Source organism: Anthonomus grandis, chromosome 7 (assembly GCF_022605725.1).
Source record: "Anthonomus grandis grandis chromosome 7, icAntGran1.3, whole genome shotgun sequence".
NCBI classification, from domain to species: domain Eukaryota; kingdom Metazoa; phylum Arthropoda; class Insecta; order Coleoptera; family Curculionidae; genus Anthonomus; species Anthonomus grandis.
In genome coordinates, this window is record NC_065552.1 from 31553930 (window position 1) to 31576394 (window position 22465).

At 30.9% G+C, this 22465-nt stretch overlaps 1 protein-coding gene across 4 annotated transcripts in view; it reads right to left on the reverse strand.

The window, feature by feature from the left end:
• The window catches only part of LOC126738113 (transcription-associated protein 1), a 79083-nt gene that overhangs the window by 54104 nt on the left and 2514 nt on the right, over positions 1-22465 (reverse strand). For all 4 annotated transcript variants that reach the window (XM_050443268.1, XM_050443267.1, XM_050443270.1 and 1 more), the window contains exons 2-14: positions 19842-20146; positions 19407-19787; positions 19078-19347; positions 18889-19021; positions 16684-16963; positions 16442-16625; positions 11362-11499; positions 6918-7109; positions 6733-6870; positions 6446-6678; positions 2751-3018; positions 2203-2364; positions 24-188 (exon numbers count right to left, since the gene is read on the reverse strand). In XM_050443268.1, coding sequence (XP_050299225.1) covers positions 24-188; positions 2203-2364; positions 2751-3018; positions 6446-6678; positions 6733-6870; positions 6918-7109; positions 11362-11499; positions 16442-16625; positions 16684-16963; positions 18889-19021; positions 19078-19347; positions 19407-19787; positions 19842-20111 — 2814 coding nt within the window. In that variant the 5' untranslated portion in view covers positions 20112-20146. The remainder of the gene's footprint in view (positions 1-23; positions 189-2202; positions 2365-2750; positions 3019-6445; positions 6679-6732; positions 6871-6917; positions 7110-11361; positions 11500-16441; positions 16626-16683; positions 16964-18888; positions 19022-19077; positions 19348-19406; positions 19788-19841; positions 20147-22465) is intronic.

Consider the following 22465-nt stretch of genomic DNA (forward strand, 5'->3'; position numbering starts at 1 on the left):
TGTTGTATGTTATAATATCTTACTTTAGCCACTGGGAATTGAACCGCTTGCTGGTAATCGTCAAATCTGGCCAATATGGCCGGGGGATCGAAATCTGACGAAACATATTCGAGTTTTTGAGGTTCTATCATCATTTTGCGGTTGCCGCCACCAAATTTGCCCAAGACTTTGAAAGCTACTTGGGCAACCTAAAAGAAAAAATCTCGTCATTTAGAAGAAATATATTTTATTTTTATTTTATTTACACTACTTAAACAGATGACAAAATCAATTAACTAGTGGGAAAAAACACAATAACAACTTAAACCTAACTATCCGAAAATAAAACCTTAGTAGTTGCTTATGCTGATGATACGCAACTCTATTTTTCATTTCGCCCAAATAGCTTAATTGAAGCCAGTAATGTGGCTAATAATGAACTTGCACAAATTACCCATTTATCATCGGAACATAATTTAAATTTAAACTCCAAAAAATCTAACGTGATATTGTTGGCAAGTAAGAGTAAGGTTGAGTTTTTAAAGGATAATGTTAAGATTTGTATTGATCATATTCCGCTTGAGTATGTGGATGTGGCTCGCAATTTCGGTCTATTATTGGATTCACAACTAAAATTTGATCGTCACGTTGCTGAAGTTAGGAAGACAGCATTTTATAGTTTAAAGTTATTGCATTGTAATCGTCATTACCTTAATTTGAACTTAAGAAAGGTATTGTCTGAGTCTTTGGTTCTTTCAAGATTCAATTATTGTGACTTTATATATTGTCCTTGCCTTAGTTTCCTTGAACGAAATAAGGTTCAAGTAATGCAAAATGCATGTTGTACACTTATTTTTGGTCTAAACAGGCGCGACCACATATCTCAGAAATTGGGTTTACTTCGATGGCTAAGAATAGAAAACTGGTGAAGACTTCATCTGGGTGTCTTTCTGCATCAGATTATCAACTTTTCCGCCGGAAATACCCAACTAGATAGTATTTTTGTTACAAGGTCAACACTTCATAGTGTACCAGGCACACATTTTTGTACAATCTTCCTAAAATTAGAAGTTCTTTTTTTTACCTCAATTTTTCTTTTGAACTAGTGGCCAACAGAGTTTAGAAGTTTTAATATTTTAAAGTTTGGGTATAAGCTTAAAACAGTGCTTCTTTTAAATCGGCCAAACTAATGAACAAGTTTTTTTTTAACATTCTTAAATGTTTGTAAATTAATGTGTGCCATATTTCTGTTATCACCGTACTGTAACTCTTGATATGTTTATCTCTGTTAATCTTAAGGCTAACTTTGGTGTTGGAATTTTGAAAGTAGGTTTGTTTGTCTCATGAATTATTATAATTGTTAAGGGTCTCATGGACTTATTGTACTATCATAGTGTTTTGTTAAACGAAACCAATTTTCTCATGTAATGTGATGGTTAAGTAGAATATCAAACTTTGTTAGACTTCGCCATATTGATATTTTCTTTAGTTTTACTTAATAAAGTCCAGATTTATTTATTTATTTTATTTAAAAATAGAAGAGAAAACCTAAACTATAAAATTTATATTTTTATTATTACTAATGCTACAGTAAACCTGTCGCACTGGTTCTGTCTGTGCGTATAAGTACGTTTTATGGTTCTGGCAACAACCAACTGACCAGCATCTATTCTGTACAGAATTATAACAATTTGCAAATCTGCGGAAGAGAAATTTAGAAATATTAGTTCTAGCCCTTGTTGAATAGAAGGTAGTATTAGGTTTTCTTCTTAATGCTCTTGAGAGATGAAAATTTAGACTCCCAACCAGTCCGGCAAGTCGATTAGATTATTTACTAATTTGTATAAAAACTGCAGACCAGCTGATTTACGTCGGTCATTGAGTGATTGTATGGAAAATCTGTTAAGTAAAATTTGATGTGGAAAAATGATGTCCGGATATACTCTTATACCTAAACCATGGATATTTTTAAAATAAGGAGATATATTATGAAATATACAATGCTGAGCAACTGAGCATTCCGAATCACCAATCATAATAATCCTAATATAATTAACTACGGGTTATTACAGTTTTTACTTAACTAAGCTTAACTTTAATTGAGATTAAAAAAAACTCTTTTTGTTTCTTGGCCATAGCAAATATTGTTAATATTTAGGCCTTGCTATCAATAAAGATAAATGTATGCTTGAAGTTCAGCGATAAATAAACGAAAACAGTTACCTGGTCGTTATTCCTCAGAGTTCTCCACAAAGCCTGCATCAATTCAGCCCGCACAGGCTGAATATGTTCGTATAAGAAATCGTGCTGCAAATTATCCACGCACAATTCCAAAGTTCTTAGGCCTTGACTTATAAGCGTATGACATCCATTTAACGCTGAAACCTAATTTTCAAAATAAATTTAGATATTGCAATCACCTAGAATATCAATACGAAAATGCCCTAAGTATTTTAATATATAATTGCGAAAACTACGAATTTTGACTATAGACAAAACAAGTTGTCAAGCAGCCACTTTGACCTTAAAACTATTTTTCGAGTGTCATTTCAAAGTTTAGTTGTTTTTTTTTAAATTTATTTATTTATTAGGAAACCTCTATTTTTAAATCTAATTTAAACAGTTCATAAAATTTAACTTTTTCCAGACACTACTTATCTAACTGGCTTTTTCTATTCAAAATTCTCAGTTATCCCCAATCATAGATAAAATGGAATATTCTGTATATTATAAATGAATGTATATGTCATTTTTGTAAATAATATGCTTACCAAAGGGTCCATCAACATGGGTAAATAAGGCAACAGCGAACTCAGCCTCACGGGAACCGTCAAACACAATTCGACAAATAAATCTTTCATGTCTTGTTTGTGAAGACCACTTTGTAACCGGTTAAGACCTTCCAGCAAATTAGGAAGTAGCGGTAAAAATTCTTGATATAATAAGTCGTGGCTGCCACCACCTATAGAACGGAAGAGGGCGCGCAGAAGCAAGAAGTAGTTGTGGGGTTTGGCGGCTGTCATTGCCAGTTCCATTGACCTATAAAAATAAAATAAATATGCATATTTTTCTTCTTAATTAAATTGAGTAATTAGGAAAATTTCATCATTATTTAAAATTAAAAATTCAGGTTTCCTTCTTGCCTCTCTCCTCTTCTGAGTGAGTAAGTTTGGTACTTTTGTCACTCTATATAAGAGATACGTGGATGATATTTTTATGGCGGGGAATGAAAACGATCTAGAATTGGCGGATTTTCTAAGTTCTATAAACTCTCTATGCAAATATCTAGTGTAAAATTGAGGAAGAAAAAGATGGAAGGTATCTCTTGACCTACTTATTTCAATAAATACCAACAAACTTGAATTTGAGTCTATTTGATCTACCGCAAACCCGCCACTATTCAACTTATGTTCTCTTTTCAACTTCCCCCTTTATAAAGAATACTTTTTTCTGAACTAAACATAATTAAACATATTGATTTTAATAAAGGTTTTCCACTTGATATAATTAATCGCTCTTATAATAATAATAATAATATCTAAATTTTATAATAAATACAATTTCACCGACAACTTAATTCATCTTAATAAAGAAAATAGCCAATTTTATAGATCGATATTCGTTTTTGGTAATATTTCTTTTGAGGTTGCAGGTGTTTTAAGCCTGCAAAGCTCACAATTGCTTTCAAAATATCGAACAATTTAAAAGGGCAATTAGTTAGTGTGATTAATAAGGCTGATTTCTTTTCAAAACCAGTGGTATACTCCTTAAGATATAATGACTGTAATACCAATTACATAAGGGGGCGAAATATCTCCACCAAAATAAAAGAACATACAGCTTTAGTAGACAAGTACAGGGATACTGACACGGCTGAAACTAAATCGGCGTTTGCGCATCATTTATTGGCCTCCTCATATGGTTTTTGTCTAACCCAGAGCGCTAATATTTTACATGAAGACTCAAAAAGTAAAAAACTTGACTTGTTAGAGAAAATGGAAATAACTTAAGCTAAGAAAAGCCCCGTCCTTGTATGTGTTAACGATATTTTTACGTTTGAACCTCTCCTCATTAATAATAACCGCTCTGATTAAATTCAAGCCCTTTTTAATTTGTATTTTTTATTGTTAAAGTACTTTAACATACAAGTATACTTATTGATATTGTTAGATTTTTTTTCCATGTTTGTTATGTGACTTGGTGGCCTATGGATGAAACCTGCACCTGTAAATCTTAAGGTTGCTGAATGGTTTCCCAGTTGTGACATTTAACGTTTTTACGGTTTCTCTTTATTTTTTAAATGTTCATTTTTATCCACGGTGGGTATTTTTGACCTAAGCGAACTTGTGATTTGTTGTTATTTGTAATGTGACATGTGTAGGTGTAGGTCTAGGTAAACATTTTTATTGTTTTTTTCAGGGTTCTTTTTGTAAAAATTTAATTTATTTTTAGGCTTGATGATGCTCCTATATTATATCCGAAAATTAAATACAGCTAATGAGACCGTGACTTTTGTTTTGTCATGGTAACATTTTTAACGTTTTTATTTTGAAAATGGGTTATTCAGACGAAGAAAAACTTTAATAGTTGCTTCTAACATGGTTGCTAGAACCGTGCTAGAAGTGAAGAGGAAGACGTGACTATTTCACTCTTCATTGGAGATTTCACTAAGTAGAATTTATTTAGTATCTTATATACAAGGTGTTAGTAAATAAATGTAACAAACTTCAGAGGCTGCTTCTGTATGAAAAATAACAGTTTACTATATAAACGCATGTGCGCAAATGCTTCATTTTCTGAAATATATGGGAGCTGAAATTCTTCTTACAAACTATCGATTTATTTATTTCTCTAAACCTGGTTGAGACATGCAAGTAAAAGTTGGTGGATTTTAATAGAATTTTACGTTTAACATTGGCGAGTACACGGGTAATACTATCATGTAAAAAAATGGTACGCTACTAAGTTATTTCAAATTAAAACTCATTTTTTAATTCCTGGTTCCATTTGTGACAAAAGTCTTGTAATTTTTATTCCATATAAGGCCTTTCTTATGCAACGAGATAAAATATATTAACGCGTATTCACTAATTCAATATAAGAACGGAAAATAACACTAATAAAATTTTAAATAGTCGCAAAGCTATAACAAAGGTTATAGCTTTCTTCACCTTTTTAATTGTCGTATTCGCGCAAATATTCTTGGTGTACTTCTATTGTCTTACAGATAGCTATAACTCAATTCCTCAGATCAACATTTTCGACGAAGGTGCAATAAACTAAAGATTTTACATGAGTATATAGTTACCATGTTTTTACTTGCCTTACAAATCTGAACTGAAGATAGACCCAAACAATACTTTTCATTAATAAAAACTCTAAAATGAGACAGAAAATAGGCTGTAACAGAGCAGAAAATAGAACTCAATAATTAAGATTAATAATCCGACACATAGTCATATATAGTGATTTTCCATTTTAAAAGAAAATATATTTCCTCTAAATTTCTAGGGAATCTTAATCAAATATCCCACACATCTGCCCTACAAAATCGAAGAAAGATAGACCCAAATAAGGGTTCTAAAAGAAAATAAAAACGGTGCCTAATTTTCCTAGCGCTTGTTAAACCCACTGCAGGAGATTAGCCGAATGTTTACGAACGACTTTTGAGTGTCAGAAATAAGTGTTCACAAAAATGCAGTAGGGAAAACAAACGAAACCGAGTTTTTCATCAAAAAAACGGTACAGGTAAGTAGTATTTGATACTATACAGTAATCCATGTCAGCCCTCAAAACCAGGTATTTTAGGTGAAAATAGTGTTGACAACACGTGAACAAGAAAACCGGGCTTTTCGGTAAAATCCTGAATAATTGGACTAGGATTTGTTATGTATATTACAATGTTGTTACGGTGGATTTCTGCTACAGAAGGAACAATGAAAAAAGTTATTACAGCAAAAACAATGTTTTGTTTTGCTGTGTTTTTTAAATGTTCGTTATGTTCCTTCTTTTAACTAGCCTTTCTCAAGTATGTAGGTTTAAAACAAGCCTAAAAGGATATGTAAAGAGTGTGAACATATTAAAAAGAAAATTCATGAAAATAATTGGCAAAATATTACGTGTTGATTTATTGCGTCCCTTAATGTTACAAGAATCATCAGAATAGAAAACACTGAACACCAGAGACTATAGCATCGTCTACGGGAACACCATTTATATACAGTCTAGAAACCTATTTAAGTTATTGTATCAACGCATGTTTATAATTATAATTCACTAATAACCTAAAGCTAAAACATCAGTACAGTAATACTTCATAATACTGAAGTTGATACCTTTATCTGTCAAAAAGTAATATCTGACTTACAAAACAAAAATAGCCTTACAAACTGTCTATTTTTGTTGAATTGTTAGTCTGCATTAAAATATTTATTAACATGTAGCGGGCATATATAAAAACCCTTACCTGTTCACAATTTGATGTAAATGCGGCCTAAGCATATTTTCATTTTCCTGCGGAAACAGAGACACACTGCCAAACACTAATTTAAACAGTTTCAAATATAGTTGACTTCTGTCCAAATTAGAGCCCATTTCTTCCATTCTTTCTAGTAAATATTCCACCAATACTGTGGCAAATATCGGACTGGTGGCCGGATTGGCTAGCAACGTATTTGGTACCGTTTGCAATGTGGAATTCTATCATAAAAAAATGAAGTTTACATAATAAAAAAATAAATACTTAAGCTATACCTTATGTACTCTTTCAACCAAATACTCTATAGTAGTAGAAAATATATCATGGAACGTTTGAGCGTTCATCATGGAAAATACTCCGCTAAAGTGCTCTAAAACTTCTTTCTCTTCCTTGCTTTTCACCGTTTGAAGAATCTGAAACGATATCTTTAAAACAATATTAAAATCTTATTAAAACAAACCTTTGGTAAAGGAACTCCCGGCTGCGGTCCTATACTCAGGGTGTAAATATCCAATGCTTTTAATGCCCATTTGACTAATCTTACAAAAATTAATGTTTCATGAGGTTGAAAGTTCCTCACTTGAGAGAGGGATTGGCTGGAGTCGGTTTTTCTACTCGAGGCCACCCACGTGATTGTTTTTACGCCACAAACCTAAAAAACAAGAGAAAACATAGATTGTATGTTTGCGTAATTTTTGCTTTTGTTAGATATAGATAAAAAAAAACAAATAAAATAATTGAACCAATTTTATAAAATTAAAATCACATTGCATAAAATGAATTATCTTGAAAAATTTGTTATAAAACTTAACCCAAATTAAAAAAAAAAACTAATACTGAACACAATTTCTAAACCTTCCAAATTTAAAAACTAAAAGGGGAACTATAGGATAGAATATAAGATTCTGTCAAAACGAAAAACTGGATATACCCTTACATAGATTGTAGAACGTTCTCATGTTTTCGTTTTTATGAATGCTACTTGGGTGTGTAATCTATAAAATTCCATGTTTTGAATGCGATGGGGTTTACACCGGTCAAACGTCAAGATATTTAAAAGCTAAAATTTCTGAACATAAAAGAATTATAAAACTTCATATACTTATTACCAGTAATTTAAAAACAGCTCTTGCTGAGTACTTAGAAAAGTTTCAACATTCATTTAAATTTCGAATTATCTAGACAGCAAAATTATAAAAAGAATAAAAAGAAAGAGACTGAAATTAAAAAACACCCAAAAAGCATTAATAAAAAACAGCACGTTGACAATCTAAGTAATGCCTATTTCAACCTAATTAGCAACATCTAAGAACACCATGTACATAGTCTAAGAACCAACACTATGTGAGTCCCCAGGTATATTTATCCAAAAAAAGTTTATAACAATGGTTTGCTTTTTTCTTCTACAAAGAATTGATAGGATTAGATGCTTGAAACCATTATCTCACAGCTTTGCTCAAACTCATCTCCCAACATATCGTTGGGTGAATATTATATTGTTCTATCAGCATTTTTGGCGCGAAACATTCCGTGAATGTATTTGAATATATATTTTTTTAATTGTTCTATCAGAATTCAAAACGAGTGAATCTGAATTGCTTACAACCGAAGTTAAAACAGATATTAAAATGTTCTATGTGCAAAATTTAAAAAATAATTAGTATTATAATGCTCTATAACAGATGAGCCAATCAGATTTCAAACTCAACTGCTGATAGAACAATATAATATCATTTCGCACTAGTCAACATCGAGCTTTGTTTTGTCAAACCGTGTGCGGGTGTTTTACGGTTTAGTGCTGTTTTTTTAGCCACTTTGAAAAAAATGGACTTCGACATGGAGCCGTAAGTATAATAAATTGTCTTAATGAAATGTATTTTAGAAAAAATTGTATTTTAATTGGTTTAACTGTAAACATTATTTTATTTAAGATCAACATCAGGAATGAATCCACGTGAAAGAATGGAGTATATAGAGAACAGTGATGATTCGCATCTTCATCCAGATTTTGTCCCATCTGACGAAAGCGTGGAAGGAATGAGAGGTTTTATGTCTAACGTTACACAGGAAAATGGTATGCAACTAAGGAGATATACATTATTTTTAAAACTAAATTTTTGCTTTTTAGTAAAAAATTATAATTTTTTTATTTTCTTTATTGCAGACACACCTTTGCAAAGTAACTCTGAAGCACCCGAAGAAACCAATCAGCAAAATTCCGCTATTTCTGATGAAAATAAATCTACCAGAAAACGAAAACTAAAATCTGAGATGTGGAAAATGAATATTAATACATTTTTATGCCAAAGAGGAAAGGAACATAGAGATGTAAAAGGAAACATCCGCAAGGGAAAAAAATTAAAAACTTTTAAAAATTGTGAGAGCAATTGCAAATTTCTGTGTGGCAAAAAGATAAGTTTACCTGAACGAGAAACCATATTTCAAAAACTTTGGGAATTATCCAGTAACGCTAAATGGCACTTTTACGCAAAAAATACCGAAAGAAGAAACAAAATACGAAAGCAAACTTTACGAGAAGTATCACGTAGAAGTTATTCATTTAAATATTATTTTCAAGTAGCAGATGAAAAAATTCGCGTATGCAAGACACTGGACATAAGTCAGCAAAGAATCAACTATTTTCATGAGAAAAAAAAAGAAAACCTTACAGGAATTCCTTTACCATCTCGTCAAGGTTATCATCCCAAGAAAACTATCAGTAATACAAGCAAAGACTACGTTCGACTTCACATTAGTCAACTTCCGAGAGTAGAATCTCATTATTGTCGAGCTGACACAAAAAAGGAATATTTAGAAGGAAACCTAAGTATTAATAAGTTATATTCTTTGTCTTTGTACACTGAATTTTGCAATGAAAAGCAAATTGAACCTGTTACAAAGTTTGTTTACAGAAATACTTTCAACTATGAATACAACATTGATTTTTTAAAGCCAAAAAAGGATCGTTGTGAGTGTGCCAGGAGTACCGAATAAAACAAAAATATGGTATGACTGATGAAGAAAAACAAAGATTTGAAAATTATGTGAAATTGAACGCGATTTGGATAGATCCAACCAAGATCAAACCACTGCTATCATGTTTTGACCTAGAGAACGTTTTTGCACTACCGCGTTCTAAAATATCCAGTTTTTTATAGCAGAAAACTAAACACCTACAATCATACTGCACACTGTAATTTACGCAAACAAGCGTACTGTTGTATTTGGAGCGCAGGAACGAATGGAAGGAAGGGAAGTGATATTGCTTCTGTAGCAGCTTACCCGCATATTTCAAAAATCGTTTTGTGGTCTGACTCCTGCGTACCTCAAAACAAAAACTCTATTATGAGTTTGGCTTTGATAAAGTTCCTAAAAAAACATCCCTCTGTTAACGAAATAGCACAGAAATTTGGAGAACCGGGACATAGCAGTGTTCAGGAAGTCGATAATTTGCATAGACAAATCGAAAGAAAACTGTCTGGTGCAGAAATATTTAGCCCTTTGGGATTACTTCGACTTCTTCCTTCAGTGAATCAGAAACGACCTTTTGTAGAATTTCATATAAAAGCACAAGATTTTGGTCTATATAAAGAAGCTTCACAGGCGCTTAACTTTAAAAAAGTTCCTTATGCTTCAGTACGGCAATTAAAATATGTGGGACTCTATCCAAACAAAATTAGTTACGAGCTTAAGCACAGTGACAACTCTTTTACCGAAGTTCCTATTATATCTCAGACTAGTACTAGGACCAAAATAAATACTTCATATAATCTGCCTGAAGTACGATGTGCACTAGAGCCAAAAAAGTGCCTCTTACCATTTGCCAAAGTATTATTTAAATTTATGCCCCCTGTTGATGTAACGTTTATGAAATGTTTGCTTAAAGAATACAATAACCCGTCAGTTTTTAAAAATAAAAAAAAGAAGTTGAACAAAAATAAATAAAATGTTATGTTTACGTTTTTCTAAACAAAATATTATCACCACTAATGAATCTTAGTTTTTTTTCTATGTTGTTAGAACATTTATTTTATTTTTGTAAATTTTCAGATATAAATAAATTATTTTTGTTCTATCAGATAAATGTGTATTTTAATTTTTAACAATCCCAATAAATATTTATCGAAACTTTAAATGAAATCTTAAATTTAATTTGCTGCTTAAAACAACCAATAACATTCCTAGCCAACAATTACAACAGTAACAAAAATTATTTAATCGATATTTTTAAATGCATTATTTTTCATTTTGCTGGTACTATTAGAACAATATAATATTCACCCAACGATATGTAGATGGTTATAACAAATCAAAAAAATATATAAAAATTCAAAACTTTAGAGCATGGAAGGACTCATGAATTTCTTGTACTAATTATGATATTACAGTTATTATTATTAACGAGGGCGATCTACAATATATGTAAGAAATATGCAGTTTTTCGTTTTGATAAAATCTTCCTAATGTTTTTTCCCTTTTGAATTTTAAATTTGGAAGGTTTAGAATTTGTTGAGGTTTTTTTATTGCTGTTAAGTTTAATGTATAATCAATTTTTCAAAATAATTAATTTTATTTAATGTGATTTTAATTAAGTCTGAAGTAGTTTTTTTGACCTATATCCAACGAAAGCAAAAATTAAGCAAACTTATAAACTGAGGTCACGAGAAATAGTTCACATAGATTGTACCACGTTATTTCTTTTTAGAAATATTGAAAGACTCAAATAGTTTATAACTAAGTTTAATTTTAAAAAAAAAACAATTTAGGTAAGCAAATGTTATCTAAACAATAATCGGAACAACTTTAATAAAAAACAAGACAACTTAGTGTTAATATATAAATATTTTAGTACTCGTATTTTAGAGATTTAAGCTGTTACAATAAGAACTAAAATAATTTCTTACCAAAGTCTTAACTAAACTCCTATAATCGGACACATTAAAATTGATCGGTTGTGGTGCACCAAATCTAGATTTAGTCTCTTTTTCCGCCGGTTGGCTTCCGCTCAAACTATCTAAAGATTCTGTTGGTTCGGTTTTAACCTAAAATACATTTGCAAAAAAAAAAATTAGGAAAAATGTGTAGGTATAATTTTTCATAATTCATTTATTGTTAGCAGTACAGCCCAACAGAGTAATCATTTACAGGGCAAAAAAATTACAATGTTGGAATAATAGTCCTATGGTTGGAACGTTTGGTGCGACACTCAAATTAACCACAAAAGACTACCACATTTCAAAAAGGTAAGAATAAGTTATATAATAAGTAACTTGAATGGTCATTAAAGTTCGCAACAACAAGAATGGTCCAGTAAAGTTCGGCCAAGTTACGAAATCTTTTAGGAAACCCAAAAGATAAAATAAAGACTAATCAAAAGTCCACGATCTATGAGATTAATTGCAACGATTATAATAAAAAGTACATGGAACAAACCAGAAAATCAATGTCACGTTATCCGGTTTACGAAGATCTAAATGCGATATTTTAAGTGCCAGGGATACTACCAGGCTTAAACTAAATGTAAGAACAAACCAATCTGTGCAGAATGTTCTAGAAACTACGAGACAAATAAATGTAGCAATCCAAATAAACAATGTATTAATGGTATAACAGCCAACACGAATTTAATACGCAGTACAACCCGAAGCACTCTGCTATTTATTCCATAAATTTGATTTACGAAGGCGAGGGCCAACAATATCAAAATCGATTTTTTTCTGCTAAAAGAGTAGAATAGTTCTGTAAATACAATTTCTACTTCTAATATGTACTTTTTGGGGGACTAATGTATTAATGCTCTCAAATTTGATCAATTTGGATTGAGATCGATCGACGGAAGAAGTAAACTTAAAGGTCGTCTAACCAACAATATTTTATTCAAATAAATTATGGAAATTATAGATTCTGTATAAAAAACATATTTCAAAATTCAACGAACTGGGGTCATTTTGGAATCTTTCCATGTTGTTAATTCTTTTAAAATGTGAAAAATTTTTAGTATATTATTTTAAAATTCTATGAGGCCGTCATGTTTTTCACACCAACAAGTTTCACATAATCCATTTAATGATCCTACGAGATGATTTTTGTAAACTTTAACTCGCTAAGAAGACGATCTCGGAAAAACCGTTTGTGAAACTTTGGATGTTTTTGCGACTGTGTTATATAAACCATCGTTAAAGCATGGACAATGAGAAAGACTGTTCATCCACAACAAACCTCTCTCAAGTAAAATTGATGACGTGCTCAAAAAATCGATTATTTGACAATTTTTGGTTGATAGGACTCTTTTATTTAGAAATTCAAATCTTAGAGGTAAATAACTTAAATGTATACTTCATGTAGTATATACGTATAAGCGAAAGTGTATCTACAGTATAAGCAAACATTTTAATAAGTTTATGCTAATGTTAGAGGCTTATTATTTGCAATTTGTTGAATGTTTTTATTCTTAGTGAAACATTCATCAGACATCACAGACATCCTCTGTAGATCAATATAATATAAATAATGGATACACTAGATAATACAACTTTTAAAATTTTAACAAAAATGATGGGGTAATATTACTAGTTAGGTCAAATATAAACCCTAATTTGGCAGCACTTTTAGGCAGAAGCTTTTAAATTCAAAATCGACCAGTGCTGGACTAACCTGTGTAAAAAATAATAATGATTGAAAAAATGATATTTGACTTGAGATATTGAAATATTAATTATTGGTGACACTAACAAAATAATTTTGAAAAATAACTATTATCAAGATTTAATAACAAAAAATAATAATAATATGAAAGAAAAATACAACATAATCAAGCGATGATAAACTGCTATTCCAGCAAATATTGGAAAATGCATTCCAGAGTCCTCATACTTAATACCTGTACAAGAAATATAAACTTAGAAAACATATTTCAACCTTAAAAAACAACACATCACCTAGTTTTGACAATATCCAGCAAACCTGATTAAAAAAGTGCATGATTTTGATCCCACTCACTCACAACCTATTTAACAAAGTTCTTTGAAAAATATTTAAAAAACAGAATAATACATTTTTTTAACAAAAATTAAATGTTGTCTCAAAATTAATTTGCAGTACAGTTGAAGCTCTATATAATTTTACATCTGAAGTGGCAAAAAAACTTAAATAAAGGTACCCAATGTCTGAGTATTTTCATAGACCTCGCTAAAGCGTTCGACACGGTCCCACATAATATATCGTGAAATATTGCGTGAATATGACAGAAATAAATTGATTATCATTTATGATGCATAAAGGTGTTCTCACCTAGGCGGCATATGGAAGTTAGCAACTTATAATGTATTATTCTTAAAATATTATACTCTAAAAGGTTATTGTAATTATTTTATGATAATAAAGTAGAGTAAGATGTAAATATACGCTCGACAAATTTCTTTCTTAAGTGCCGAATACCCATGCATTAACATGCAACAGAATATCATAGGCAACGCCTTAGTTAAAAAGAGAATGATAATGCAAATCCTTGCCTTTATCCTTGCCTATTTCTTTCGTCTCTACGTTTTACGTCGCACTGAAGTTAGTAAAGAGGCACCCAAAATCTTCGTTGGCCGAACGTGTATACAGATATGATCATTCTAACTTCGCCTATAGGAATTATATATCGCGATAGGTCTGGCAACGTTGTGACAACATACTCGAAGCAGCGGACCCCGCCGAAGCCCGAAACCGAAACCTTTCAGTATTCTTAAGGCGTTCAAGCGAGGATGCACTGCTCTGTGGCAAATTTAAAAAAAAAAAAATTGTTTCGTTTGAGTCTTTGCTGCTGCCTGTACTAACAGCAAAAAAATAAACTAAAAACCGACTGCAATAATGTTGTACACATAAATTAAGTAAATATTGGACAGGAAATAAAAAAATTAATTCAAAATAAAGCAAGAAATTAAGTTAATTTGATAATATTAAATAAAAATTAAAATGATCTTATGTCAGGGTCAAAAACGCCACCCTGTTTAGCAGTGCAGTACGTTAATCGATCATAAAACGACCTTCTCGTGTTCGACAACATTTCAATGGAGATACTATTAAATGCTTGCCTAATTTTAACACAAAGCTCTTCTAAATTAGTAGCCCGTTAATTTTCGTGCCTATAAATTTGTTCTTTTAGGTATCCCCAAAGAAAAAAATCATTGGGGGCTAAATCGGGGCTTCTGGCGGACCATTTAATAGTACCGTTTCCACTGATTGTTCGATCAGGGAAAGACGTTTTGAGAAATTGACGTACCACTAATGCGTTATGAGCGGGACAACCATCCTGTTGAAACCAAACTTGTTCTAAATTGATATTGAGCCCTCGAATAGCAGGAAGAACTTTATCCCTCAAAAGATTAAGGTATTTGTTGGCATTAAGATTTCCATCGATAAAAAAAGGGCCCATAATTGAATCACCTAAAATGCCAGCCCATACATTAACCTTTTGAGGGTATTGTGTATGTGTTGGTATGCTTATGTGCTTATTTTCTTTCGAATAACCCACTGTAATGGACGGATTATGTTTACCACAAATAGAGAAAGAGGACTCATCTGAAAACAAAATAACTGCTAATAAACATTTCGTCCCGATTTGCCCTTTCCAATACTTCATGGCAAAATTCCATCCGTCTCTCAAGGTCCTGTGGGAAAATTTCTTGGGTTTTTCGCAACTTATAGCACTTGTACTTATTTCTTTTTAAAATTTTTCTAACCCTTAAAGGCTCAATACCCGTTTCTTTGGCAATGTTGTACTATTGCAAGGAAAGTTCATTTCAGCAACAGCACAAACATTAACCTCTTGAAGCTCCCTTTCTTCGCCTAGCGGTCTAACAACAGGTGGTTGCTCATTTGCGTAGCATTTCCTGCAATTTTGCAAGCACCCAAAGGTCTCAAACCTATGGATAATTGCAAAAATTGGCCGATTTTTGAACGTGAATGCAATTCTGCCTGATATTTCATCGACAGAACTGCCGGCATAATACCACTTAATGATTTGCTTTTTTTTCTCAAGAGAACACATTTTAACAAGAAAATAGCGAGCGGTTTTAAATTTAATCTTTGCTGATTAAGCAGGAAGCTAGGAATAAAAATAACGTTATCGTTAAACGTTTAAAATGCAATCTCATATTGGCGGTGAAGTGTGACGGGGATAAGAATTATCTCGTTTTTCGATGAACGAGCGGAGAACCGTGCGGCAGAAATATCAATGTTGCCAAACGTATTAATTTGTAGCGTATTGGAAACGGCATGTATTGTGCCCTCTGTCTGTCTCATGCGGACTCCATATGCCCCCTCTCGCTTACGGTCATAGACTATTTCCTATAGGCGAGGTTTGAATGATTATATCTGTATAATATATTTATGTATGAATATGTCCGAACGGTCAAAGGTATACGAAACATAGGCAGTTTTAAGTTACAATTTAATTTTTTGGGTATTTAACAAAATCGCAAATAGTTATTAAGATTTTATAAAAGATAAATATAAAGAAAATATATAGTTAATAATAAAATAATTGCAACAAACAAGACTTGTTTAAAAAAAAATTTTAGGAAGTCTGTTTAAAATGTTAAATAAAAAACGAGATACAAGAATTAAAAAAGTAGACTGTACAAAATTACTCGCTTTTTAAAATTTTGGTCTAAATTAAGTTATCAAAGAGACATAAACTATTTTAAAAATTTCACGAAATAACTAAAGGAATTTAAGGAAAAAGTAAGTGAAAATATATTTTATCTACAGTTGATATTAATTCGAACTATCTCTCTAATCCTTACAATTAATTGATATAATCAAGATAAAAGTTATTTAGGAATTCTAAATGAAACAACCAGAACGTAGACTTTTGTATAAATAAAAGAGCTACTAATTCTTAATTTTGATTGCTTAATAAAAGTGAAATATAATTTAATTACTTAAATACGCTTTACACAATGATATTGACAGGTACAATAAAAACAAAAAACTTACATCGGTTCCACTCTGAGTTGACAGAATTGGCTGTTGACTTACGGAATTCGTTTGAGACTGCGACATTTCAGCCTTTCTCTGTTCACTGCGCGCAATTAAAATGGGCAACTGAATTTTCGATATGGACTTGAATTTAAGGACAAACACTTCTAACATACGCATTAACAGTTCTCTTCCCTCCTGACTAAAATTGAAGAAATAATATAATAAAAATGATAAAAAATTTATTAAAAATATCATACCTATTTTCATTCTCGGACCGATGCCTGATACAATCGGCCAAATTAAGTAGCAATTTACAAGACATCGTTTGTATCGTGGTGGCCAAACTGTCGTCGTGAACGTTTTTACTAAATAAATGAACGGCCCGAATGAGATCCGTCAATGGCAGATGTTGACGCACGTGATGTACCAAATCGGCCAAGGTGGAATAGGCTAAGGGTCGCAGTGATTCGTGAGTAGTCCAACCTCTGCCTAATAAAACGTCTTCGTCGAAGAGCCTTTCCATATGTGGCACAAATTCTAGAAATAAAGTTTCGTAAAACTACTAAGACTGAGATTTATTTGCAGATTGCTGAAGTCTGCCAACCAGATAATCTGCGTGATTTGCTGACATCTTATTACCTACGTTATTTGGATGGTCGGTGGTTGAATTATGGCTAATTTAAATCCAAATTAGCGCATCCATGTTCGATATACTGCTGGTTCTAGTTACTATTAAGTTTTTCCTTATACAAAAAATGCCCTAAGCTCCCAACAATTTTTCACATAAAATATTCACTAAATATATTAATACTTAGATATTTATGGAAAATAACGGAGATCAAGAGTCAACCGATTTTAGTAAAATAAAAAAATAAAAAAAGGAGAAACGTGACTTAATATGAAAGGCGAAGAGCAATTGACTTTTATTTTAGCCCTGTTAATAGATAAAAATAAGTCCCATAAACGTTAAATAATCCTATGATATTTTGCCGCGAAGTATAAGAAGTTATGCTTGTGTTAGTCTTAACATTGGCCTATAAGAAATTGTATAATTGGTCGATTATTAACAGCTTTTAAATTGTAAATCCAAACATTATTACATCCAAAAATATTACTAAAGACCCAAGAAGTGAATAATGAATTACCTCATACCCCATGAGAGTTTTCAAGTCGACCAAATTAAGTTGTACGCATGTGTTCATTAAAAAATCACAAAATTAATAAATTCCAAAAAACTGTCTTATAACATTATTACATAAATCAATATAAAATATTACAAATTATAGAGATATTAGTATTTGACCTACCATACCAAAATTGTTGATAAATTAGTTGCAGGACAAGGATCTTGTGGGCCATTCACCTCTGGATTACCTTAGAGAGTTGGTGTTAAAATCTTCAGGGCTTATACTAGAGACTCATATGCTTTTTCCTTTTTTTATTTGTGGAGGTTGTAACAATATTATCATTGGCCTGTCTTTTAGCATCTTTAAGAAGCTTTATTGTAAACTTCTTTAAAAGATTTGTATTCTTCTCTATTACCTGAGGTATTGTAAGTTTTGCATACGTTTCCAAGAAAATGTAGGTGATCCCTCATTTTACAGAGAGAGTTACATTTAGTGTGTCATTCTGATCTTTGATATTTCATTCATTTCTAAATGATATTCCAATATCTTGCAGAAATAAATAATAACTATATTAAGAATATTCAGTTTTTAGTTTCTGCAGATGATATAAAAATTTATAAAGAAATTAGTGGACTAACTGATTGTGTCACAAATACAATCTAAAGCGTGTGAATCAATGGTCAACTCAAAACGCGCTATATTTAAATGTTAATATATGTTACATCGTCACTTTCTATTGTATCTTCAACAGGCATTCCCCTATAACATAATTATTATAATAATAAATAAACAATCCAAAGTTAAAGATTTAGAGATATACTCTAACTAAAGTAAAATTGAAATTCCATAAAGCCCATATTTCAAATACAGCATTGAAACTGTTAGATCCTAGTCTCATAAGATTAAAAGTGCAGTATACAATTGCACTACATGATTGTGAGTGCAGAATTTTATGATCAGAGAATTTCCAAATTCCATATTAAATATGAAGAAACAGAATGGTGATGCTATTTAAAAATGATATAGAAGCAACACAGTATATTATATAATTTAAATAATTGGTTGTTCTCAAATATATATAAAACTGAAAGAGTTTAATATTAACAATTAAAATTATAACTTAATCATCAGTAATCTAAAGGCCGATGCAGCAGTTGCAGGTATGTTATTTCTGACTTTCAAGTGAGAAAATAATTTAACTATTTTTATTAACGGATGGGTATTGTCCTCAAAAAGACGAGCTATTTACAACACAAAAAAATTATTTAAAATACTTTTTGACTCTATATCTATTTTACAACAAACTTAAATATGAAAAAAATATTTTGTACTTACTAATTCTAAGCTCTGTAGCCAAAATATGCCGTGCAGCAATAAGTAACTCTCGCCTTAAGTGAGCCACTTCCATGGGGCATAAGGTCAATAAGCCTAACATGCCTTGCACCATCATATCTGAATGTTTTTTTACCTAAAATCCCATTAGTTTTAAAAATAAAGTACATCACTTCTGGTCCTTAAACTTACGACATCCAAATAACTCTTAATAATATAAGCCAAAAAGCTTAGGGTTTTAATCTGAGCCCCCATGAAATCCACAAAAATTTCCTTATTAAAAGTGTCCATCTGTCTTTGTTCCAATGCTGGATGTAAAGTGATGGTTTTCATTATAAGAGGTATAAAATCACTTACATCTTGATGAACATCTTGCTTGTACAGTTGGTACATTAAAACAACTATTATGGGCAGCTCTTGTAATACTTTTAGAGATAATACTGCCTTAGGTATAAGATAATACTACAAAGATTTCAGAAAATAATATATTTTTTATGTAACAGCAATTAATACAAACTTACTGCTATAAGAGTCCCATCTTTATTTCTCTTTTCAGTTTGAATTCCTGTTATAGTAAATGTCTCCTTAAGTAGCTCATCTATATTAACATCACTTAAATCTTTAACTTTAATCTGAGACTTGGGTTCAAAGATCTTTGGCATATGATTGGGTAAATTTGAGTAAATTGACTTTACAAACTGTAAAAACCTCTGAATTCCACTACTTAAGGCTGGTTTGTAAATTTTATGCAACTCTATAATAATTTTTAGACAAACCAGAACATTCTCTTCATTATCTATTTCTAACAACTTCAACATAAGAAGCAAAATTGGTTTTACATAAGGTTTTAGATGGTCATTAGTAGGGAGCCGATACAGGATTTCCAATATAAGTTTTCTAACCTAAAAATGCACAAATTGGTATTTATTTTAGACCTAACAGTGTTATATGTTTACCTGTTGTATATTATACTCTGCAATAAAATATGGCTCACCCTCCTCCAATATACTTAAAAACACTTTAACAGATAATTTTAGAAATGTAGGGTAGTGGGTGGAGTTTAGTATCATCTCAAAATTCTTACTAATTTCCTGAATAGCCTTTAGTTTAAGTACATCCTTACATTCTGGGTTGCCAAGTGTCTTAATATAAGACATAAACTGGTTCATTTGAGTAGTATGGGGATCCACAGAGACCTCCATACTGGTCGACGGTTGCGCTTGCATTTTGTGTGATTTTTTTTAAATGGCTACATAGTAATCTGTAAATTAATAAAACTTGATTTACAAAACATTCTAAGGATGGATGTCATAATCAATATACAGGATGTGTTATGGTTGACTATAGGCTAAATGTTTACAGAAAACAGAACATTGGCTGTTTATGAAAATTTTTCAATAGAGGTAATTGTGATCTACCAATTTAAAACATTTTTAGTGATGCAGCTTTTTTTGAATCTGTAATTATTTTTTATATGTTTTGTCCTATTAAAATCACGAATTTTGAATAGTCCTATATAATTCCACATTTTGCAAATAAGATTTTAGAAGAAATTTTACTAAAACACATAAGACAATTAAATAAAAATGATATAATTAAAGGTGGATTTTAAACAAAAAGTAATAGAAAATAATTATAAGCTTAAAAACCGTTAAAGATATAATATATAGGATAATATTCATTTATCTAATAAAGGAAGCAACCCCATTTTTAAACCAAAAATAAAGAATAAAACGAAATGATAATATTAACATTCAACATAACATGGGCAAAAAAATTACAATTGAATTCCAATTTCTCACCTCCAAAAAACCCCATACTACCAAATTACCATGGTTACCACAAGTTATGGGACACCCTATATACATACTCATGGACACAGAGGGCAAAAAAAGAGGATTTATACATTTTGAGAGGAACCAAAAAGCTATTGGCATATTTAATATATTAAAGAATCTATGACATGTAAAAAGGATTTAACAACAAATCTGACTTAATCCCACATATAATTAAAATAAGATATTAATGGCATTATAGTCTGCATTCCTAAAGGCATAATAAAATCCTTGAGTTAAAAATTTTGAATAAACCGAGTACTGAAACTAAATTGGAAATTATATACATACTTTAGAATTATAAGATTTGCCAAAATGATAATGAGAATAGGAAAAAAGATTCATAAAGTAATTACAGATCAAGGAATTTGAAATATCAAAGGTAATATTTTAAATATTTTTACTGATATACCAGTGTATCACTAAAAATATTTTAGCTTGTCAGATTGACATATAGTATTGAGTTTTTTTTTCAGATCAGGGTATGGATCCATTGAATTAAATAATTAGGAAATGGAAGGAATAGTAGATGTCGAAATGTATAGGGATATCCTGCAAAACCTCTATTGTGCTGAATTTTAATAGTTATAGTTGTCTCCACCGATATTCTAATCTGTAGCATATTTGGTTAATAAAAGGTGCTTTAAAATGGCTCTGCCAGAGGCACCTTTAATGATGAGAACTATAGATGGAAACTATAGTAATATAACTTTTTTTTAATTTAGTTGTACAGTGATACAAAATGCCATATACATCTCTCAAAAATATCCAGACAGCAATGCAATATGATTCTACATAATACATCTAAAGCAAAGATTTAATTTAATAATTACAAATAATAAAGTATATTTTATAAGCTTAAGAGTATATTTTTTTAACTGTTAAATAAAACTAGTGTAGAAAATAAAATTATACAAATAAATAGCAAAGCTCATATTTTGCTGAAGAATGAAATTAGTTTCGACTATACATTAAAATGGTAGAATTCTTTCTAAATGTGATTATATTTGTCATCTGGGTGTCTCTATTGACAAGAGACCTAATTTTTGCATATAGATAACATCATAAAGTCATCTTTAAAATTTCTTGGTTTTATTATAAGAGCTACATCAGACTTCACTCATATATCAACTAGAATCATCTTGTTTAATTACCTATTAAAATCGATTACTTTATGCAACTCCACTCTGGTATCCAAACTTTATTGTTCACATTGTTAGACTTGAATCTGTTCAATGTAAATTTATAAAGTATATAATTTTTAGAACTGATGGAGTTTACCCCAAACAAGGAATGTTTGGGGTTGATCAGAACTTGTTACTCAGCAGGTTTAATATGCTTGCCCTTCATCAGAAAACCATTTGTGCTGGTTTGCTTTTTCTTTTCAGATTATGCAATGGTCATATTAATTGCCTGGAATGTCTAGCAGCTCTACACTTTATTGTGCCTTACATTAATACTAGAAGACAAAACATTTTTTACTTACAAACATATTGCACACATTTAGCAAAGAAACGGCCTTTATACAGAGCACTTGGATTAATATCTCCTCGTCATTAAAAAAAAATATTGTCAAATAATAATGTAAACCTAATTGGTTAATGTACCTCATGTACTTATTTTATGATTACCTATTAGTTATGTTTTTATATATGCATTATTATCACTGCAAGAATAAGATTCCTCTAAGACAATAAATATATTTGAATTTTAATTTTGTGGCTCCAAAAATATTCAGACAATTA